Source organism: Herpailurus yagouaroundi, unplaced genomic scaffold (genome assembly GCF_014898765.1).
Source record: "Herpailurus yagouaroundi ecotype Mexico unplaced genomic scaffold, PumYag 308, whole genome shotgun sequence".
Lineage (NCBI taxonomy): Eukaryota > Metazoa > Chordata > Mammalia > Carnivora > Felidae > Herpailurus > Herpailurus yagouaroundi.
In genome coordinates, this window is record NW_024412525.1 from 6,604,161 (window position 1) to 6,621,438 (window position 17,278).

The 17,278-nt window shown below is 45.0% G+C and overlaps 1 protein-coding gene across 8 annotated transcripts in view; it reads left to right on the forward strand.

The window, feature by feature from the left end:
• SRGAP2 (SLIT-ROBO Rho GTPase activating protein 2) overlaps window positions 1-17,278 on the forward strand; it is a 235,005-nt gene that overhangs the window by 86,639 nt on the left and 131,088 nt on the right. For all 8 annotated transcript variants that reach the window (XM_040462034.1, XM_040462035.1, XM_040462037.1 and 5 more), the window contains exon 3: window positions 3,993-4,185. In XM_040462034.1, the coding sequence (XP_040317968.1) occupies window positions 3,993-4,185 (193 nt within the window). The remainder of the gene's footprint in view (window positions 1-3,992; window positions 4,186-17,278) is intronic.

The following is a 17,278-nucleotide window of genomic DNA, read 5'->3' on the forward strand; positions in this document are numbered from 1 at the left end:
TATCAGTCAAAGCTCATGGTGACCTTTGTACTTTGGCTTTGTGGATGGCCATGGAATCCATTCGCACCCTGAGATACAGCTGCTTCTAGAAAATGAGAGCTTGATTTCTTCCTGTGTAGTTCTCGCGGCAGAACCGACAAGGACGCCCTCATCCCCAGTTCCCAGGAATGCTCATCCAACTGTAGACTGCATTTCTAAAGCCTTCTCGAGTTGGTATGGCCAAGCACAGTGTGGGTGGTGTGAGTGTGTGTCTTTGAGTGTGCACCCGCATGCACGTGCGTACTCGCCTAAGCACACGATGGAATTGTGAAGAATTCCTCCGTGTTTTTATAAATCGTCCCTTTCTTCTTTCTGCCCCTGTAGTTTATTGGTAGGCCAGGGTGCAGAGGGGCCTCCAGCCTGGGCACAGGGCCCAGGCGAGCCGGCCTTCAGTGGCCTATTGTTTTCGGCCCCTTATTGCATGGACAGAGGGCTGGGGCTGGCACAGCTGCCTTCTTGGGGACCGTTGTTTGTCTTTTTGCAGCAGCAGCAGCAAAAGTCTGAAGCAGCACATTTTGCGCTGGACAGAGCAGCCATTCTGTTTTAGAGCTGCAAGCCTAGAGATGGCGGTGGTTGGAGTCTCCCTTCCGTGTCTGCGTGGATGCCCTGAGGATAGAGACCAGGGAGGCTTCTCCTTCTAGGCAGGTTGCAGGAGAGGGGAGATGCTCAGTGGAGGGTTTCACAAACCAACCACAGTGGCAGGTGGTATCTGTTAGCAGAGATTCTTCTGTTCCTGGATCGGGAGTGGAATATCATTGCGTTCTCACTTTCTCTGGCCTCTGGGCATATTGGCAGACCTCAGCGTGTGCTCCCAGGACAAGGAAAGCACTTCCTCCAAAGTTGTCCTATAGAGTAGATCCAGGAAGCAGGGAAGGGACCCAGCCCAGTTGTGGACTAGTTGAAACATGGGCTAGTTACCGAGTCAGTGGTCTAGTCCAAACTTGATTCTGAATCACCCCCTGCCCAGCTGGAAGGTAGGGAAGGGGATGTTCCGGGGGTGGGAGCCATAGACACTGTAATTTACCCAGAAGTACTTTCAGAGACTCCAGACTTGTGTTCTGTTTCTTTTGTTTCCTTGACCGACCCACAGTCAGCCTCTTTGACAAGTTAGACAAGCCTTCATTTAGCTTCAACCCCCCTTGCACCTAATTGTATGACCCTCTGGTAAATGACTTAACAGGTCTTATTTCATTTTTCTTACCTGTATTATCAGGTAATTGGGGAGACCAAATGGGATACTTGTGGAGATTAAATGAGATGATGTATGTAAAGCCCCATAAAAGGTGTTCGGTAAACACATGCTCCCCTTCTCTCAGGATCCCTGAGGGGATGCCTGAGGGTGGGCGGGGTGCACTTTGTATTGTGCTGCCCACTAGAGGCACCTGAGAAAGTCAGGGTGGAATTCTGTGTTGGTTGGATGTGCTTGGGGGCTTCTTAGGTTAATGCACATATTTCAGAGGCCTCCTATAAAGTGCTAATTCCTGGACAAGACAACCCTGGGGTGGCCTATCTCTGGAACTTCATAGGTATCATGGGAATTTGCCCAGCCCCCTCTTGTTTTGGTGGAGGGTGGGCATCATCCATTCTATCGGGTTCCTTTCCTCTCTCCTGGTTAGTGAGATTATTGAGGGGAAGTCTTAGGTGAATTATAGGGGACTCAAAGGGGGCTGACAGCCCCTTACCCATCCACATCCTCTTGCAAATCTGGGACTGACTGGGTGGGCTCTTTGTCCTAAGATGCCCTGATTCTTCCTTAATGAACAAGTTGTAAGTAATATCATTGAGCATTGTGAACGTGGTCTCCACCCATAGTTTGCCCATCCAGTGGCTACTACTGCCAGCTTCTACTTCTGCCTGTCGATAGGCAGAAGGGGTACAGATGCCTCTAGGAATAGTTTTGACAAGGGTTGTTGCCTTTAAGAGGCCCAGAAACCCCTGGCAAGAACTAGATGCCTGATATGCCCTCTGCAGCTCTTCCTCCCAACACCCTTGTAATCAGACTCCCCAAAAACACAGAACAAGAGAGCTTTGATGAGTGATGAGGTAGGCGGCTTTTCTGCTCAGCCTTCTGTCTGCTTGAAACAATCCTCCGGTGCTCAGTTTCAGTTCAGGTAAGGTTACTGTAAGGTTTGATTGGCATTAGCGGTTGGCGAGGGGGAGGCATGGGGATGCAGAGGGTGAGAACCGCACTTAGAGGTCACCCGAGATCACCCATGAAGTACCAGAGACTTATGCTACATTCTGATATGAGTAAAAACAGAGACAAAAATGAAGATAAGGATAGATTATGGACCCCTAGCCACTTCAAGGCAAAGCTAAAGGTGCCATTTGCCTATCCATCATTGTTTCGTAAGCGTGGTGGGCAGAACTTTCAACATCAGAGCTGTGATCCTGGCTTTGCCTCTGGTTTATCCACAGCTCAGGTGAAAACTCTAGATCCCCCCATCACCCCTGCTCCCATGCATTACGTAGCATAGGCAGAAAGCATTGTTATAACCCTGCTATTATGGAAATGAATTTGGAGCGTGCATAAGGAAAGGCATGATAATATAGGTGCTCTTTTTTCCTGGGACTGGAGTCCTTGCCACAAGCGAATGCACTGGAGCTGAGCAGGCTTGCAGGGAAAGGGATAAAAGAAATGGCTCCATTGCGGCTCAAATGGGGATTGGGATATAACTTCAGCAGGATATGCACTGCAGACCTTCTCTGAGCTGAAAAACAGTCTGCTTTTGGCATGCTGCTTCTTGCGGGTGCCAGGGCTCTTGTCAGTAACAAATACTGTATTGCATTTGAGGCAGATCTGGTTGCATCTGGAGCTACCATTGCTGCGGTCCCAGAGAGGGTGTTTGCTAGCCCTGTGTGAGGACTCTCGGCTAGGCAGAAATCTGTCAAGCTAGAACTTCACCTGAAACATGGCTAACTTTGACACAGCAGGGGCTCTGAGCATCACTGAGGATGAGGCAACCACTGTGTGAGTGATGTTTGTTGAGAACAAATGAACTTCTTGAAGATTGATTGACATTCTGTGATTGGAAACTATGGAATCTGATTGACAGTGAAAGAGTTGCTTGCCTAGAAGTCTGGTGCTTGTTTCATTCTTGATTGCCACTAGTTGACCTTGGGCAGGACCCTGTCTCCATTAAAATATCCTGACCCTCACCCTCCCTCTTGGAGATGTGGAAAAACTTGTGTTTATGTATTTATTTTTTAAGTTTATTTATTTACGTTTAAGAGAGAGAGAGCACGAGCTGGGGAGGGACAGAGAGAGGGAGACATAGAATCTGAAGCAGGCTGCAGACTCTGAGTTGTCAGCACAGAGCCCGACGCAGGACTTGAACTCACGAACTGTGAGATCATGACCTGAGCCAAAGCTGGATGCTCAACCAACTGAGCCACCCAGGCTACTTGTGGAAAAAGTTTGAAATGATGGGAGAAAGTATAAAAAGTAGGAGCTTGGGCTCTAGAGTCAGTCTCTCTGGTTGAATCCCAGTTACTTTACTTTAATAGCTTGACTTCCTTAAGAGTCAGTTTTCTCATCTTTAAAATGGGGATGAAGGCAGTATCTTCCTAATAGGATGGAGATAAATCATTAGGCTCTCAGCCAAACAGAACCCAAATTCTGGCACTGTGCCAGAAACACAGTAAATTGCTCAATAAATGGTAACTGAATATTAAGTGTCTAATAAGCAGTTTCTCTTAAATGATTCAGCAGACTCCTGGTTCCAGGTTCTTCAGGGGTCCAAAAAGAGTTGGTGGAATTTTTGGAGGTGCTTCCTATCATACGGCTATTTTAAGCTTTCGGCTTGTTATTTTATTTTTTTCAGTTAAAGGCATTAAGTTCCCACCTGAATGGAAGGGGTCAATGTTAGTGTGTATGTATGTATTTGGTTTTGTTTTGTTTAGTTCTGTTTTGAGGGATTCCACCTGACTGGCTGGCCTGGTTTCTGTTGCAGAGATCCGCACTCAGCTCACAGAGCAGATGAAATGCCTGGACCAGCAGTGTGAGCTCCGGGTACAGCTGCTGCAGGACCTCCAGGACTTCTTCCGGAAGAAGGCGGAGATCGAGATGGACTACTCTCGCAACCTGGAGAAGCTGGCTGAGCGCTTCCTGGCCAAGACGCGCAGCACCAAGGACCAGCAGTTCAAGTAGGGGCTCTGGTTGTTTCGTGCGGAGACCTGAGACGGGGCTTGGGGCGGGAGGGAGGCAGGGTGTGCCGCCTACACCCTCCTGCATTCACGACGGTGCCCCGGGGACTTCAGGTTGGCTGAGGGCTGAGAGCCCTCTGGGACTTCTTTTCCAGATTGGTCTTTCGTGCAGGTCAGGATCCTGGAGAGCTCAGAAGAGATGATGAACTGTGCTGATAATAACAGCAGACACTTTCATAGTTCTTCCTACATGCTAAATGTGGTTCTAAGGGTTTTTATATGTATGTTAACTCATTTAATCTCCACGGCAAGTTTGTATGTTGGTTGTTGTAGTCTCCCCAACTTACAGATGAGGAAACTGAGTCATAAGGAAGTTAAAGAATTTGCCTCAGGTCTCTCTCTCTCTCTCTCTCACACACACACACACACACACACACACACACACACACGCATTCACACACTCCTAGTACATCAGTAGCAGAGCTGGGATTCAAACCAAGGCAGTCTGGCTCCAGAGTCTGTGTTCTTAACCATTTCGCCAAACTGTCTTTAACTGGAAGAAATGAATGATGCTCTAGCATACATCTGACTCATTGCCCAGACAGTTGCAAAGGTCTATCCCTTGCATAGTATTTTATGCAAGTGACCCATTCACTCTGTTCTCACTGCTATTGCTGTAGTTTAGATCATCATTATTGCTGTCTGAATGATTGCTTTACTTACTGTATCATCTGCAGCAGAGGTTCTCAACTCTGGCTTCATATTAGAATTCCCTGGAGAGCTTTTTGAAAATGCTGAAATCTGGGCCCCCTTCCAGAGCAATGAAGTCAGAATCTCTGGGAGCAGGGCCTGGGTAACAGTATGGTGTAAAAGCTTCCCAGATGATTCTAACGAACAACTAGTGTTGAGGACCACAGTGTACAGCTTCTCCCCGTTCCAATCTGCCTGACCCACTGTTATCAGATTTAGTTTTCCAGTAACACACTGGGGATCCCGCGGTTTTTCTGTGCAGTGGCTTCCCACTGTCTGTGTTCTTGACACTCAGCGTGTGGTCTCCCAATATCGGCACCACCTAGGATGCTGGGAATGCAGAATCTCAGGTCCTGCTCCCAGATCTACGGCGACAGGATACTCAGGTGATTTGTGTGCACATTGGAGTTTGAGAAGTGCTGCTCTGTTTACAAGGGTATACACTCTCTGGCTTGTTCTTTGAGCCCCTGTACATCTGACCTGGACTAGCTTTCCAACCTTACTACCTGTTGTTTTTTTCCCCTACTATACCATAGCCAAACAAAGCATTAACTCCAGTGGACCTTTGCCCATCCTGTTATTTGAACTTAGGTACCCATTATTCACATCTATGCATGTCAGGGACATACCTGTTTTAAGAATCATGTTCCAAGAAGCTTTCTTGATTCTCCCAGCAGAATGTTCTCCCTTTTCTGAATTCTACAGCATTTTATTTGTTCTTTTATTAGGGCAGTCAGCACTGTCTGCCTTATATTATCTTCTCTTAGTGGACTATATAAGCTTTTCTGATTCGTTTTCCAGTCTCCCATAGTGCCTAGTGTAATATGTGGTATACAATAAATGCTTACTAAACATTATTGGATGAGTAAATGAATGAATGAAGTTATAAATGAATGCCAAGTGTGTCTCATTTTCCTCCATTTTCTATTTTTGTTTATCATATCACCCCAATAATTTGGGACACAAATTACCCTTAACAAACCAGCTCTGGGCAATGAATATGGAGAGGCTAAGTTTGAGGACAACACGTGACACTCTCAAAATAAGCCAGCATGCGAATTTCCTCCACATGTTTTGTCCTCAGAGCTCCTTAGCTTTCCCAAGTTCTGTTCTCTTTACATAAGCAATCCTAAGGGAATAAAATGTTATTTTAGTATATGATGAATGAAGATTTGGGAGAGAAATCATTTGCTTTAGAAAGAGGGGACTCAAAGTTGGATTTATTCTGTTGGTAAGCTACTCCTTAAAATTGCATTTGATTTTTAGGACTATATCATATTTTCAGCTCAAGGACATATTTGCTACAAATTAAGGTACAGATGTGTTCATCTGTAAGTCAGCTAAATTGCTCTGATGAAGATCACATGCAAGGAATAGGGTGTTTTCTCCAAAGCTGGAAGAATTGAATTCCCTTCTCATAGAGCCTGGTACCTGGCTTCATTTTTCCCCCAGACAACTAGTGGGTATTTATTAAGAGCCATCTGTGTACTCTGTATTGTATAGGCATTGGAAGATACAAGGGAAGTTTATGGTGTGTCTCCATAGGGGGCCATATCTGGCTGGGGAGGAAAGATTTTTAATACAAGAAGCAACTAGAGAGTAAAGCAATAATGATCTCATTAAGAAATCATAGAAATCATTGGTTGTGTGTAGAATAGAGACGTGATGAGAGGTCAGAGATAAATCATCAGAGAGATACATAAAGGTAATGGAATAGTCAGGAGAGTTTCCATGAAGCAAGTGGGACTTAGGCTAGGCTTTAAAGGTAGATTTGTGTAGGAGAGAACCACAGCACGTGCAGGTGAGAGGAAGCAGGAGCGTTTGCTGGTGAGGGGGTACAGGAACCAGTGAGGGACCCAGCTTCATTAAAAGGAAGTTCCTTTCCCATTCATTCAACAAATGTCTGTCACACATTCCTTGAACTCCTTCAGTCCAGACACTGGGCCTTGGGACATAGTGGTGAGCTAGCGCTGTCTCTTGCATGCGGCACTTACAACAGGATGAGGAAACGGGCATTGAACAGATCGCACAGTTAGATCAGTTGAGGTAAGTGTTGAGGAGCAGAAGTACAAGGCGCTAGAAGAACTTGTAAGGGGGACTTCACTCCTTTTGCTGTCACTGTATGGCTAGTTTACTTTAATAACTTCCTGTCTGATCTCCTGAGTAGCAAGCTATTTACCCACCAAACCCCTTTTAAGTACCTACTGGGTGCTGCCCTCTGCGCTCATTCCGGTGGAGACTCAGGTGAACTCTGGATTCCTGGCTAACCGAGAAGAGAGACACGTGGCAATGTCATGAGCAAAGGGCTTCAGTAGAGGTCGGAGCGAAATATTATGAGAACATAGATATTTACAAAAGCAGTGGAAAACAAGTTTAGGTAAGTGGAGTAGACACCAAATAACAGCTCCGTGATAGACAGGCAGAGGAGTTCAGGTTCGACGCGACAGCATGGTAATGAGGGCTCTCGGTTCTTGAGTGGGGAGAGCAGGAGGTAGAGTTTCTGTTCCTGTAGGAGAAGAGGAAACAGCGCGGGACTATTGGCAGCCTTGCCGTGTTCGTTTATGATGTGTAACGAACAGGGTGGGTGTGTAAAAGATCATGTCCACCCACCATACAAAGTGCCACAAGTGCAGGGGGAAGAGACATTTCTTCAGGTTGGGGACTGGGCGGGGCTTCATGGAGGTGAAGTTCGTGGATGGGAAATGGGAAAATACAAGTGTGAGTGCTAGGTGCTGGTCCAATGGCTTGAATTCAATTGAGACAGTGTAGAAGTTGTAGAAAGAGGATAGAAAGATGGGGGAGGAGGCATTTCAGGCAGAGAGAACGGGAATGGTAAAGGCACAGAGCTGGAAAAACGAGGCCGGTGGGTAACTCATCCGTTTTGCTGAAGAGCAGAAATAACAAATGCAATCGTGAAATAAGCTTGGAAAAATTGGTAGGGGCTTGATCACAGTGGTCTGGGAACACCAGGTGGTAGGGTTTATTCTGTAAGCATGGGGAGCCATTGATAGTTTTTGAGCAAGGAACATAATTATGGCTGTGCTTTGGGAAGGTGACTATGGCAACGCTGCATAAGATCAATCGGAGGGGAGAGACAGGGTAGCAGGAGGCCTGTTGAGGAGTTATGGCCGTGAGCCTAAGGTTAACATGGGCCTAACCTGAAGTCGTGCCCTCTGAAATAGAAATGTGAGGGCAAGAAGCGATCAAACTCAGAGAAACTAGGACAGAAGAAGGGCTGTGGGTGTCCTGGGTCTCTGGAGTGGTAATTGTACTGTATTTTCATTCAGCTGGTGCAATGTAGCCTCGATTTTGCTGACTCTAGGGCTGATCCCTAGAATAGTTCCTTCTCTGCCCAGAGCGTCTCAGCGGGCACTCGTCGCCTCCCCCGGAGCTGTAGCAGCTGTTGGCCCGGCAATGCCATGGATTTGTCTCTCTGTGCTGCCAGGAGAACAGCTGCCAGCGGCAGCTCTGGACAGACGCGTCTTAGGGACCTGGACACTATTCAAGTCGGGCTGGGGTAGGGTGGCCAGGGCCAGGGTCCGTCTATATGGACCTGCGCGCCCTTTTCCAGACCAGCGTCTCAGCCTGGCTGGATCTCAGCCTCTCGTGCTCAGTTTGATTGGTTATTCAGTTACAGTTTTAAGTGACTACATTTAGGGACAAACATTGCTGGACTGCTTTTTTTCTTTCTCTTTTGGACAACTTCTTACCCTGGAAGCCATTAGCCTGTCACTCTTTGGCTTTGCTTCCTATTCTGCTTTGCTCCTGCTCACCTTTTGTCCTCTCCCACACTGTGCTCTGTGCAAACACCCTCATTAAAGCCCACACAGCTCTGACTCCATTGCAGAGTCTGACCCTGTGGTCCCATCACGCTCCTTCTCTTCCCCCTCCCCCACAGAAAGAGTGAGAGATGCTGCAGATAGAACTACATAGTGTTTATTTGATTCCACCGTATTCTGCTTTGTTTAAGATAGGGAACATGGCTTCCTCCATCCGTTTGAATTGTGGGTGAACCCTCTTCATGTCTGAAATTCTATCCGCCTGGTTTGATTAAGAGCAGAGATAAAATACTATGTGAGGGTAGGAAGTCTTCCTAGGGAAGATGTTCTTGCATTTTCTTTGGCTCTTTGAAGAGTATAAATGTATTCCTATTTGTTGCTGAGCCTTTGATTGTCTCTTTTAAGTGGAATCTGTGTTAATATTGCTCAGCGGGACTCTAATTGATAATGCCTTGGCTGGTTTTTTGTTGGTTTTTTTTTTTTTTTTAACATGGACTTGCTGTAAATTACCTTTCAGTCTTAGCTCACTTGGTTTTGATCTCCTACTTTTAATGGCTCAGTTCTTCTTTTTTTTTTTTTTCCTGTTGAGTCTTTAGAGGAATACTCCTACATTGCTATCCTGCTGTGTTCTTTCCAGAGACCTTATGCTACTTTAAAACCCACTGCCAACATTTTTTCTGTCTTTCTTCCAGCTTTTTATTTTTCGCAATAACAAATATTTGTTGAATATTTTTAAGGTATTGTTCTAGACTCTAAAAGGAGGGAGATCCAAAGAAATAGAAGTCGTGGTTCTTTCCCACATGACTTTATAGTCTAGTCAGGGATAAATTGTACCTAAATACAATAGCACAACTTCAGTATAAGGCAACATGTGGTAAGTACCAAGTGTGTGCTATAGAAGGGATGGTGCACAGTTGGAAGGGTCAGGAAACTTCCAGGGAGGAAATGGAATCTGAACCAGACATTGAAGAAAATGGACAGGATTTTGATAGACGGAGACAGAGGGAGGGGGAGGATGTTGTAGGCCGGGAGGGGCACAGCAGGAGGAAAATACAAAGCACCAGTGAGTAGACTGGTTTGGCTGGTTAACAAGAGTATATGGAAGAATTGGACAAAGGTAGACAGGACCATATTGTGGAGGGCCTTGACTTTTGGCTAAGGTTTGGTGCTATGCAATAGACACTGGAAACCACTGAAGTTTTGAATAGCTAGTTGTCCAAGCTGAGGCATGAACTCTGCTTACAGAAGATTGACCTTAACCTTAATAGTGGTGAATTGCTAAATGACTGGAAACTTGAGACGGTGACACCAGTTGCCACAGTATATAATAAAGATCTAAATTAGGGTGGGATGGTAGGAATGAAAAGAATAGAAATTGATCCTTTGGACCATTTAGCAAATATGTGTTGTGTTCTTACCATGTAACAGACACATGCCAGGCAGGACAGATACTGCCCCCTGCACTCCTGGAGCTTACAGTCTAGAGACAGATGGAAAACACCTGGTGCAGGAAGAATCTATAGGAATTGCTGACAGATGGGATTCAGGTTTCAAGTGAGCTCAGAAGCACAAAAGAAAGAGGGCTGTGAAGTTTCTTTTGGACTTGGGTGACTGGTAGATTAATGGTGCCTTTAATAGAAATACCGAAGTTAGGAGGAGTTGTTTTTGAAGGGCATATGAGAGATCTGGTTTTCGGATGTGAAGTTTAAGACACTGGAAGGATATCGAACATGAAATTTTCAATAATTGATAGAAAATGAATAGCTGTATTCAGGGCTGAAGTCTGGGTTGTTGGTAGATATTTGGGCATGTTCATAGAGAGGTGATGGTCGAGGCTGTGGCACGTTCTGATTTCCAAGGGTTTAGGGGGAGAAAGGGGAAAACATCTTTCATATTGTCTGTAGTACTCAGATTGCAGAGAATGAAAAGTGATTTAAAAGATATATTTGTGCGTTCATTCAATTCGCATTTTGGGGACCAGGCATTGCTCTAGGTTAGGGATGTATCCAAGACAGTATCCTATTCTCACTAACATGAAATTAGCAGGACATTAAAGGGACACATGGAGAGTAAACCGCTTATTTGGCTGCGTATGAGTTGTGCAACTACGGGAAGGGAGGTGAGGGAGCAGGACCCAGGTATCTCAGGAATCTGGTAGACATCAACCTGCAATACGCCTTTCAGTGGGAGGTTAGGTACACAATTAATTAGAGAGAAATTCTTGTAGAGTCCATGTTCTTGGCCTTGGGCCCAGTATTTGACTGTGCACCGTCTCTGTGGTTACGTCACCTGTTGCTGATGGATTTTTCCTCTGGAGTTAACTTCAGAGTTGTTCATCAGCCTCACAGGATAGCATTGGGTTGAAAAGCAGAGTCAGTTGGCCGTGGAGATTGTTACAGCTGTGGTTTCAAATCAGAAAAGGGTGGAGGACCAGAAAGTTCCTCCTTGAGTATGGGGTGACTTTGAGAGGGAAGTAGGAGGAAGCATGAAGTTGCCAGAAGGGAGAACCCCTCACTTCCTGGGACCAGTGTGTCACTCATTCATTTTGGACATATTTGGGAGCTGTTTGTTCCCTCAGGGGAGGTTTTGCCCAGATGTAGCATCTGGTGTTGAGCAAGGATTGGCTTCCCTTTGCCATGGCTCAAGCTGCCTTTATTTAGAAACGAACAAAAGGTCCCCTGGTGACTTTCTTGCTGGCCTGCTCCATACAGAACTTAGGTGGTGGTTGGGTCCTTTTTGGAAGACTTGGGAGCTCTCCTTACACATGAACAGAGCAGGATAGAAGAGACACAAGAAGGCAGTTTGGGGGTGTGGGCGGTCAGCAAGACAGAGTGCTGGCCAGTCTTTGGAACAGAGAAAGAATTCATTTGCAAGCTATTTGGGAGGCTTTATAACTTAGCAGGAAAAGCTGAGCGTTTAATCCAGACACATTTAGGTCTGAATCCTGACTCTCCGCTTACAGCCGTGTGACCTTGAGCAAATCACTCACACCCTTCTAGCTTCAGTTTACTCGTCTATGAAATGCAGAGAGTAATACTTACCTCGAAGAGGTTGTTTAAGGATTGGATATAATATATGTGAAGCACTAGCCTCATGCCTATAACTTACTAAATGCTCAAAAAATGGTAGCTGATGTAATTATCATTGCCACAGAAGGAGTATAGTGTGGTACTCAAGATCACAGGTTCCGGAACCAGATTTCCTGGATTTGCAATCTTAGATTTCCCACTTACTAGCTGTGTGATTTTAGATGAAGGTTCTTAGTTGCCTCAGTTTCTTCATCTGTAAATTGAGGATAATAATAGTGCTCATGGAATCATTCTGCTGAGTAAGAGAATTAATATATGTGAAGCCCTTAGGACAGCACTTAGTACATAGTAAGTGTAAATAGCAATGACTTCCTTGGGACTCAGGAGATGGGACTGAACATAGTTAAAACACTGGGTAAAACCCTGATAGATTAGATTTACCATTCATTTCCTGAGTTAAACATTTTTTTTTAATTTTTCTTTTAACGTTTATTTATTTTTGAGACAGAGAGAGAGCATGAACAGGGGAGAGTCAGAGAGAGGGAGACACAGAATCTGAAACAGGCTCCAGGCTCTGAGCTGTCAGCACAGAGCTGGACACGGGGCTCGAACTCACAGACTGCGAGATCATGACCTGAGCCGAAGTCGGCCGCTTAACCGACTGAGCCACCCAGGCGCCCCGAGTTAAACATTTTTTCAAAGTTTATTTATTTTGAGAGAGAGAGAGTGTGCACACGTGCAGGGGAGGGGCAGAGAGAGAGGGAGACACAGAATCGGAAACAGGCTCCAGGCTCTGAGCCATCAGCCCAGAGCCTGACGCGGGGCTCAAACCCACGGACAGCGAGATCGTGACCTAAGCTGAAGTCGGACGCTTAACCGACTGAGCCACCCAGGTGCCCCGAGTTCAGCATTCTTAAACGTGGCCCCAGATGATATCATGCCAGTCTCCCTTTTCCTCAGTGACCCCTGTGAGTGGGCCCTTGTGAATGACAAACTCATCCTCCTTCCTGATTTTTATGATGTGGCTGTATTGGCAGGAAATATGCAATTATGTCACATAATTATATGCCCAGTTCCTATAAAAACTCAGCAATTGTACATTTTGTCCTATAAGCTGTCATGTTCACAAAGTGTCATGAGCTACATTAAACCAGGTAGTTAATCCTGGCATGTTACCTTTAGATCCAGACTCATAATCCTCAAGAGGAGGAAATTTGTCTTACGCTCACCCTCTGATTCCCTTGTCCTCACAGAGTCGCTAGTTAGCACTAATTACCAAATCATTGGGGTTCCATAAAGGTATAGTGCTGAGGTCCCAATTGCCACCTGGGTGGATAAAAGCATGCCGGTCCTGTTCAGCCTCCTGCCGCGGCCACCAACCATACCAGCCGGCCAGCTCTGTCCCAGCCTCGGTCCTGAGCATCACAGATTGTGGTTTACTGGGTTGCCTCCTGAGGCCAAACAGAAGCTCCTACGCTTCTGCATAGATGGCTTTGTATTATCCTTTTAGGGTAGGGAATGATAGAGGTAGGGAATGATAGAGTTGGGAGCAAACATGCTTTAATGAGCAGTTGGGGGATGCTGGAGACGCTGAGGGCTTCCTATGTCTCCCAGTCTCCGCCATTGGAATGCTAGCAGGACACGCCTCAGGCTTTCGGCTTTGCTGGAGCACAGACGCTGCCGATCGTGTCCCTTAACAACAGGGCTGGGGTGCAGGGAACTTCCAGTATTTGTTTTCTCGGCTCTTGTAAGTCCCATAATAATTCCATAGTAGACACAGGAAGCGATGTGCATCTGGTTCGAGGGATCTTTAATTTTCAGGAATTCACAGCCAATTAAATGAATTGACTTTGATCCAGTTCCCTTTTAAAGGCAAAAGCCATGTCATCTTTATTGGAAGCTGACTGCGTTAAGTGGGAGGGTTTACAAGATAAGAAGAAAAGACAGTCTCTGCCGTAAGGACTTTCATAATTAAAAGGGGGGGGGGAATCAGATAGCAGGCTGAGAGAGAATGATAAGAATACATATGCGCATGGGCACATGAATCTAAAAATAGGACCCCATCTAAGGCAGGTTCTAGTAGTCACCGGGAAGGGAGGGAGGGTGGATTACTCGGGAGGGCCTCGTGCTTGGCTTAGGCAGGGAAGGGTAAAAGATAGCAGTTATGTTCTCAATTAGATTTGGTCCCAAGTTAATTGGAGTAAAGACTTTAATATCTAATTCCTGCACTGTGCTGAAGTCTCATGCTGTGAAGAGAAACAGAGTCATATGGGAAGAGCTCAGTGTTAATGAAGGATTTAGGGAGAATGAGAAAAAAGGAGGGTTTGGATTTCTCAGAGTTGAAAAAGGATCATTCTTTCTGCTACCTCCTGCCCTTTTACACCGCCACCAATCATTGGATCACTGCCCCCTCGGGTTTTAAACTCAGGGAAGATCAATGAGCACAGCTCTGCTTCTTAACATATTTTGGGTACAGCTGGTTAAAGAACCAGGATTAGAAAATGAATCGAACAAAGTAGGATTATCTTCAACAGTAGGATGCTGAGCTGTGTTTGCTGATGCCTACTTAAGCAGTTGGGACAGGGCATCCTTGCATGAAGTTCAGACATCCCTCCCTAGCAGCCTCTGTGTTAAAGGAGAGGTTGTGGAACAAGTCTGGCAGCTCTCAGCCTGAACCCTTGTAAACAACAGATGTTCCGAACTACTAAATTCTGAGGGTAGGGGTGGGGGTTTCTGTTGGTGCTTAAAATTCTTTGAATTTAGAGGCAGCATCTCAAGGATTTAGCAAAAGGAGGAAGTTGGACGGCATTGATTCTGCAGCATACAGGTGGAAATGATGCCTGAGACAGTTCCTTTGGAAGACAAAGCACATGCTATTGAGTGGATTCTGACAGAGAGACACTGAAACCCTGGAAGGCAGGCCCAGTTTAGAAGGATTCAGCTTCCTACGTATATTGACTTTCTGCCCTCCTCCCTGCCCCTCTTCTTGTGCATGGACCAGATTTGTCAACCACCTCCTTGCTTCTGTTTTGTCTGGTCATGGGTGGAAACGTGTGCCCTTTCCTGCCACAGAGTCCCATGTACACATGCCTGCAGACAATCAGGGGCATGCCGTGTGGACTTTTGCATTAGCCATTCGGGCTCTTATAACCTGGGGATTAATGGTATTGTTAGGGACTTTGTGTTGGCCGCTAACCTTATTCTTGTACGTTCTCAGTGTTAGTTTTGCCAGGTCTCCATTGCACCATTAATTGGAGGTGATTGAAGATAATGTTCCTTGTAGAGAATTCAGTTAGGCCTCTTTTCTCCCCACCCCACTCCCAGCCCCCAAACACACATACTGAGTTTCAGACTGGATGATAAATGCTTAGGGCACCTACTTTACAGCGCAGTTCAGGGAAGCCATATGGAAAAAAGATACATAATACATCTTTTTTCTTTCTTTCTTTCTTTCTTTCTTTCTTTCTTTCTTTCTTTCTTCCTTCCTTCCTTCCTTCCTTCCTTCCTTCCTTCCTTCCTTTCTTTCTTTCTTTTTATTTTTTTTTTAAGTAAGCTCTAGGCAGGGCTTGAACTCATGACCCTGAGATCAAGAGTCACATGCTCCACCCGCTGAGCCAGCCCGACACCCCTATAATACATCTTTAGTGGGCTTTGTTGGTACCAAATTAAAGAAGACTTTAGAAAAGTTCTCCCCTTTAATCAAATGAAAAAAGCAATTTATCAGGTCTGGGACAGTTTTCAAGACACGCTGGTCAGGAAGTATTGCTTGAAAATCTCTCATAGAACATCCTTGTACCTTGATTTCTTTTGAAAAACAAGTCCACTCCTGGCCCTTTTGTTCATTAACATAGAAAGTTTTGGTGAACACCAATGCTGGGATGTGAGGCTCACCTATGCTTTTCAGCCAACATTTTTCAGCACTTTTTCTACACCAAGAGCTATGCTAGGAATTAAATACATACAGAATAAGCCACTAATCTAACGCATGGAAGTTAGCATTTAATGTGAAATATTTTAAAGTTGTGCATGTGTGTGTGCGTGTGCACACGTACATGTGTGTGCTCTGACAAGGTGCAGAGTTCAAGATTGAGGAGCCAGAGCTGTTTGTTGAGTGACCCTGTAAATCACCTGTAGTATATGTGATCCAGTCATCAACACGTGGCTTCATCTTCATTATCAGTATTGACCAACAGGTTCTGGAAGGTCCTGGGATCACAGAAACATTTAGGACCCAGCTTCTGTCCTTAGGAGGCTCATTGTGTCACGAGGAAGACAGGAGATTTATATGGGAGAAAAAAAAAAAGAACACAAAGTAGCATACATTTAGTGCCAAAGCCAAGATGGGAGAAACGATTTCTTTTCATTTTTCTCCAAAATGGGATCTTTAAAAATTGTTTTTGGTATCATTTTAGACTTACAGAAAAGTTGCAAGAATAGTCAGAGAATTTCTGTCACTTACCCAGATTGCCCAAAATGTTAACATATTACTGCATTTGCTTTATGCTTCTTTCTCCCTCTCTCTCTCTGTACACAACTCATGCACATACATATTTTTTCTGAAACACTGAACATAAGTTGTAGACATGATGTCCCTTCACTCTCACATACTTCAATATGGATTTACTAAAAATAAGATGGTTCTATGACACAATGACTGGTACAGGGGATCAATATTGATGCGGTAACATTATATAATCCACAGATATTCCGATTTACCATTTATTCCAAAAACATTTTTTTGGCCAAAGAACGTCCAAGATTATACATTTCATTCAGTTGCCCCGTCTCTTTAGTTTCCTTTGATGTGGAATGGTTCCCAAGTCTTTCATTGTATTTTAGGACATTGATATTTTGGGGGAGCATTCAGCTCAGTTATTTGTAGAATGCCCCTTAATTGGGTATTTCTGCTAATGTTTGATATTTCTTTCTTTTTAAATTTTTTCATGTTTGTTTATTTTTGAGAGAGAGAGAGAGAGAGACAGAGTGTGAGCAGGGAAGGAGCAGAGAGGAAGGGAGACACAGAATCCGAAGCAGGCTCCTGGCTCTGAGCTGTCAGCACAGAGCCCGATGCAAGGCTCGAACTAACCAGCCGTGAGATCATGACCTGAGCTGAAGTCGGCCTCTTAACCTATTGAGCCACCCAGGTGCCCTGTAATGGCTGATATTTCTTTATGATTACATTTATGTGCCTTGGGCAAGAATACCGTAGAAGTGATGTTATATTCTTAGTGCATAGTATTAGGACTCACTTGCTGATGATTCCCCATTACTGGTGATGTTAACGTTGATCATTTGGTTAGAGTGGTATCTGCCAGATTTCTCTACCATAAAGTTGTTCTAGTTTATGCTTTGTAATTAATGCGTGTATTTTGGACAGATACTTGGAGACCATGTAAATATCATGTTATTCTTCAAAACTTACACCTATCCGTTTCAGCATGTATTGATGATTCTTGTTTGAATCAATTATTATTATGGTTACCAAATGGTAATTTTCCCAATTTCCATCATTTTTTCTACATTTGTCGGTTGGGA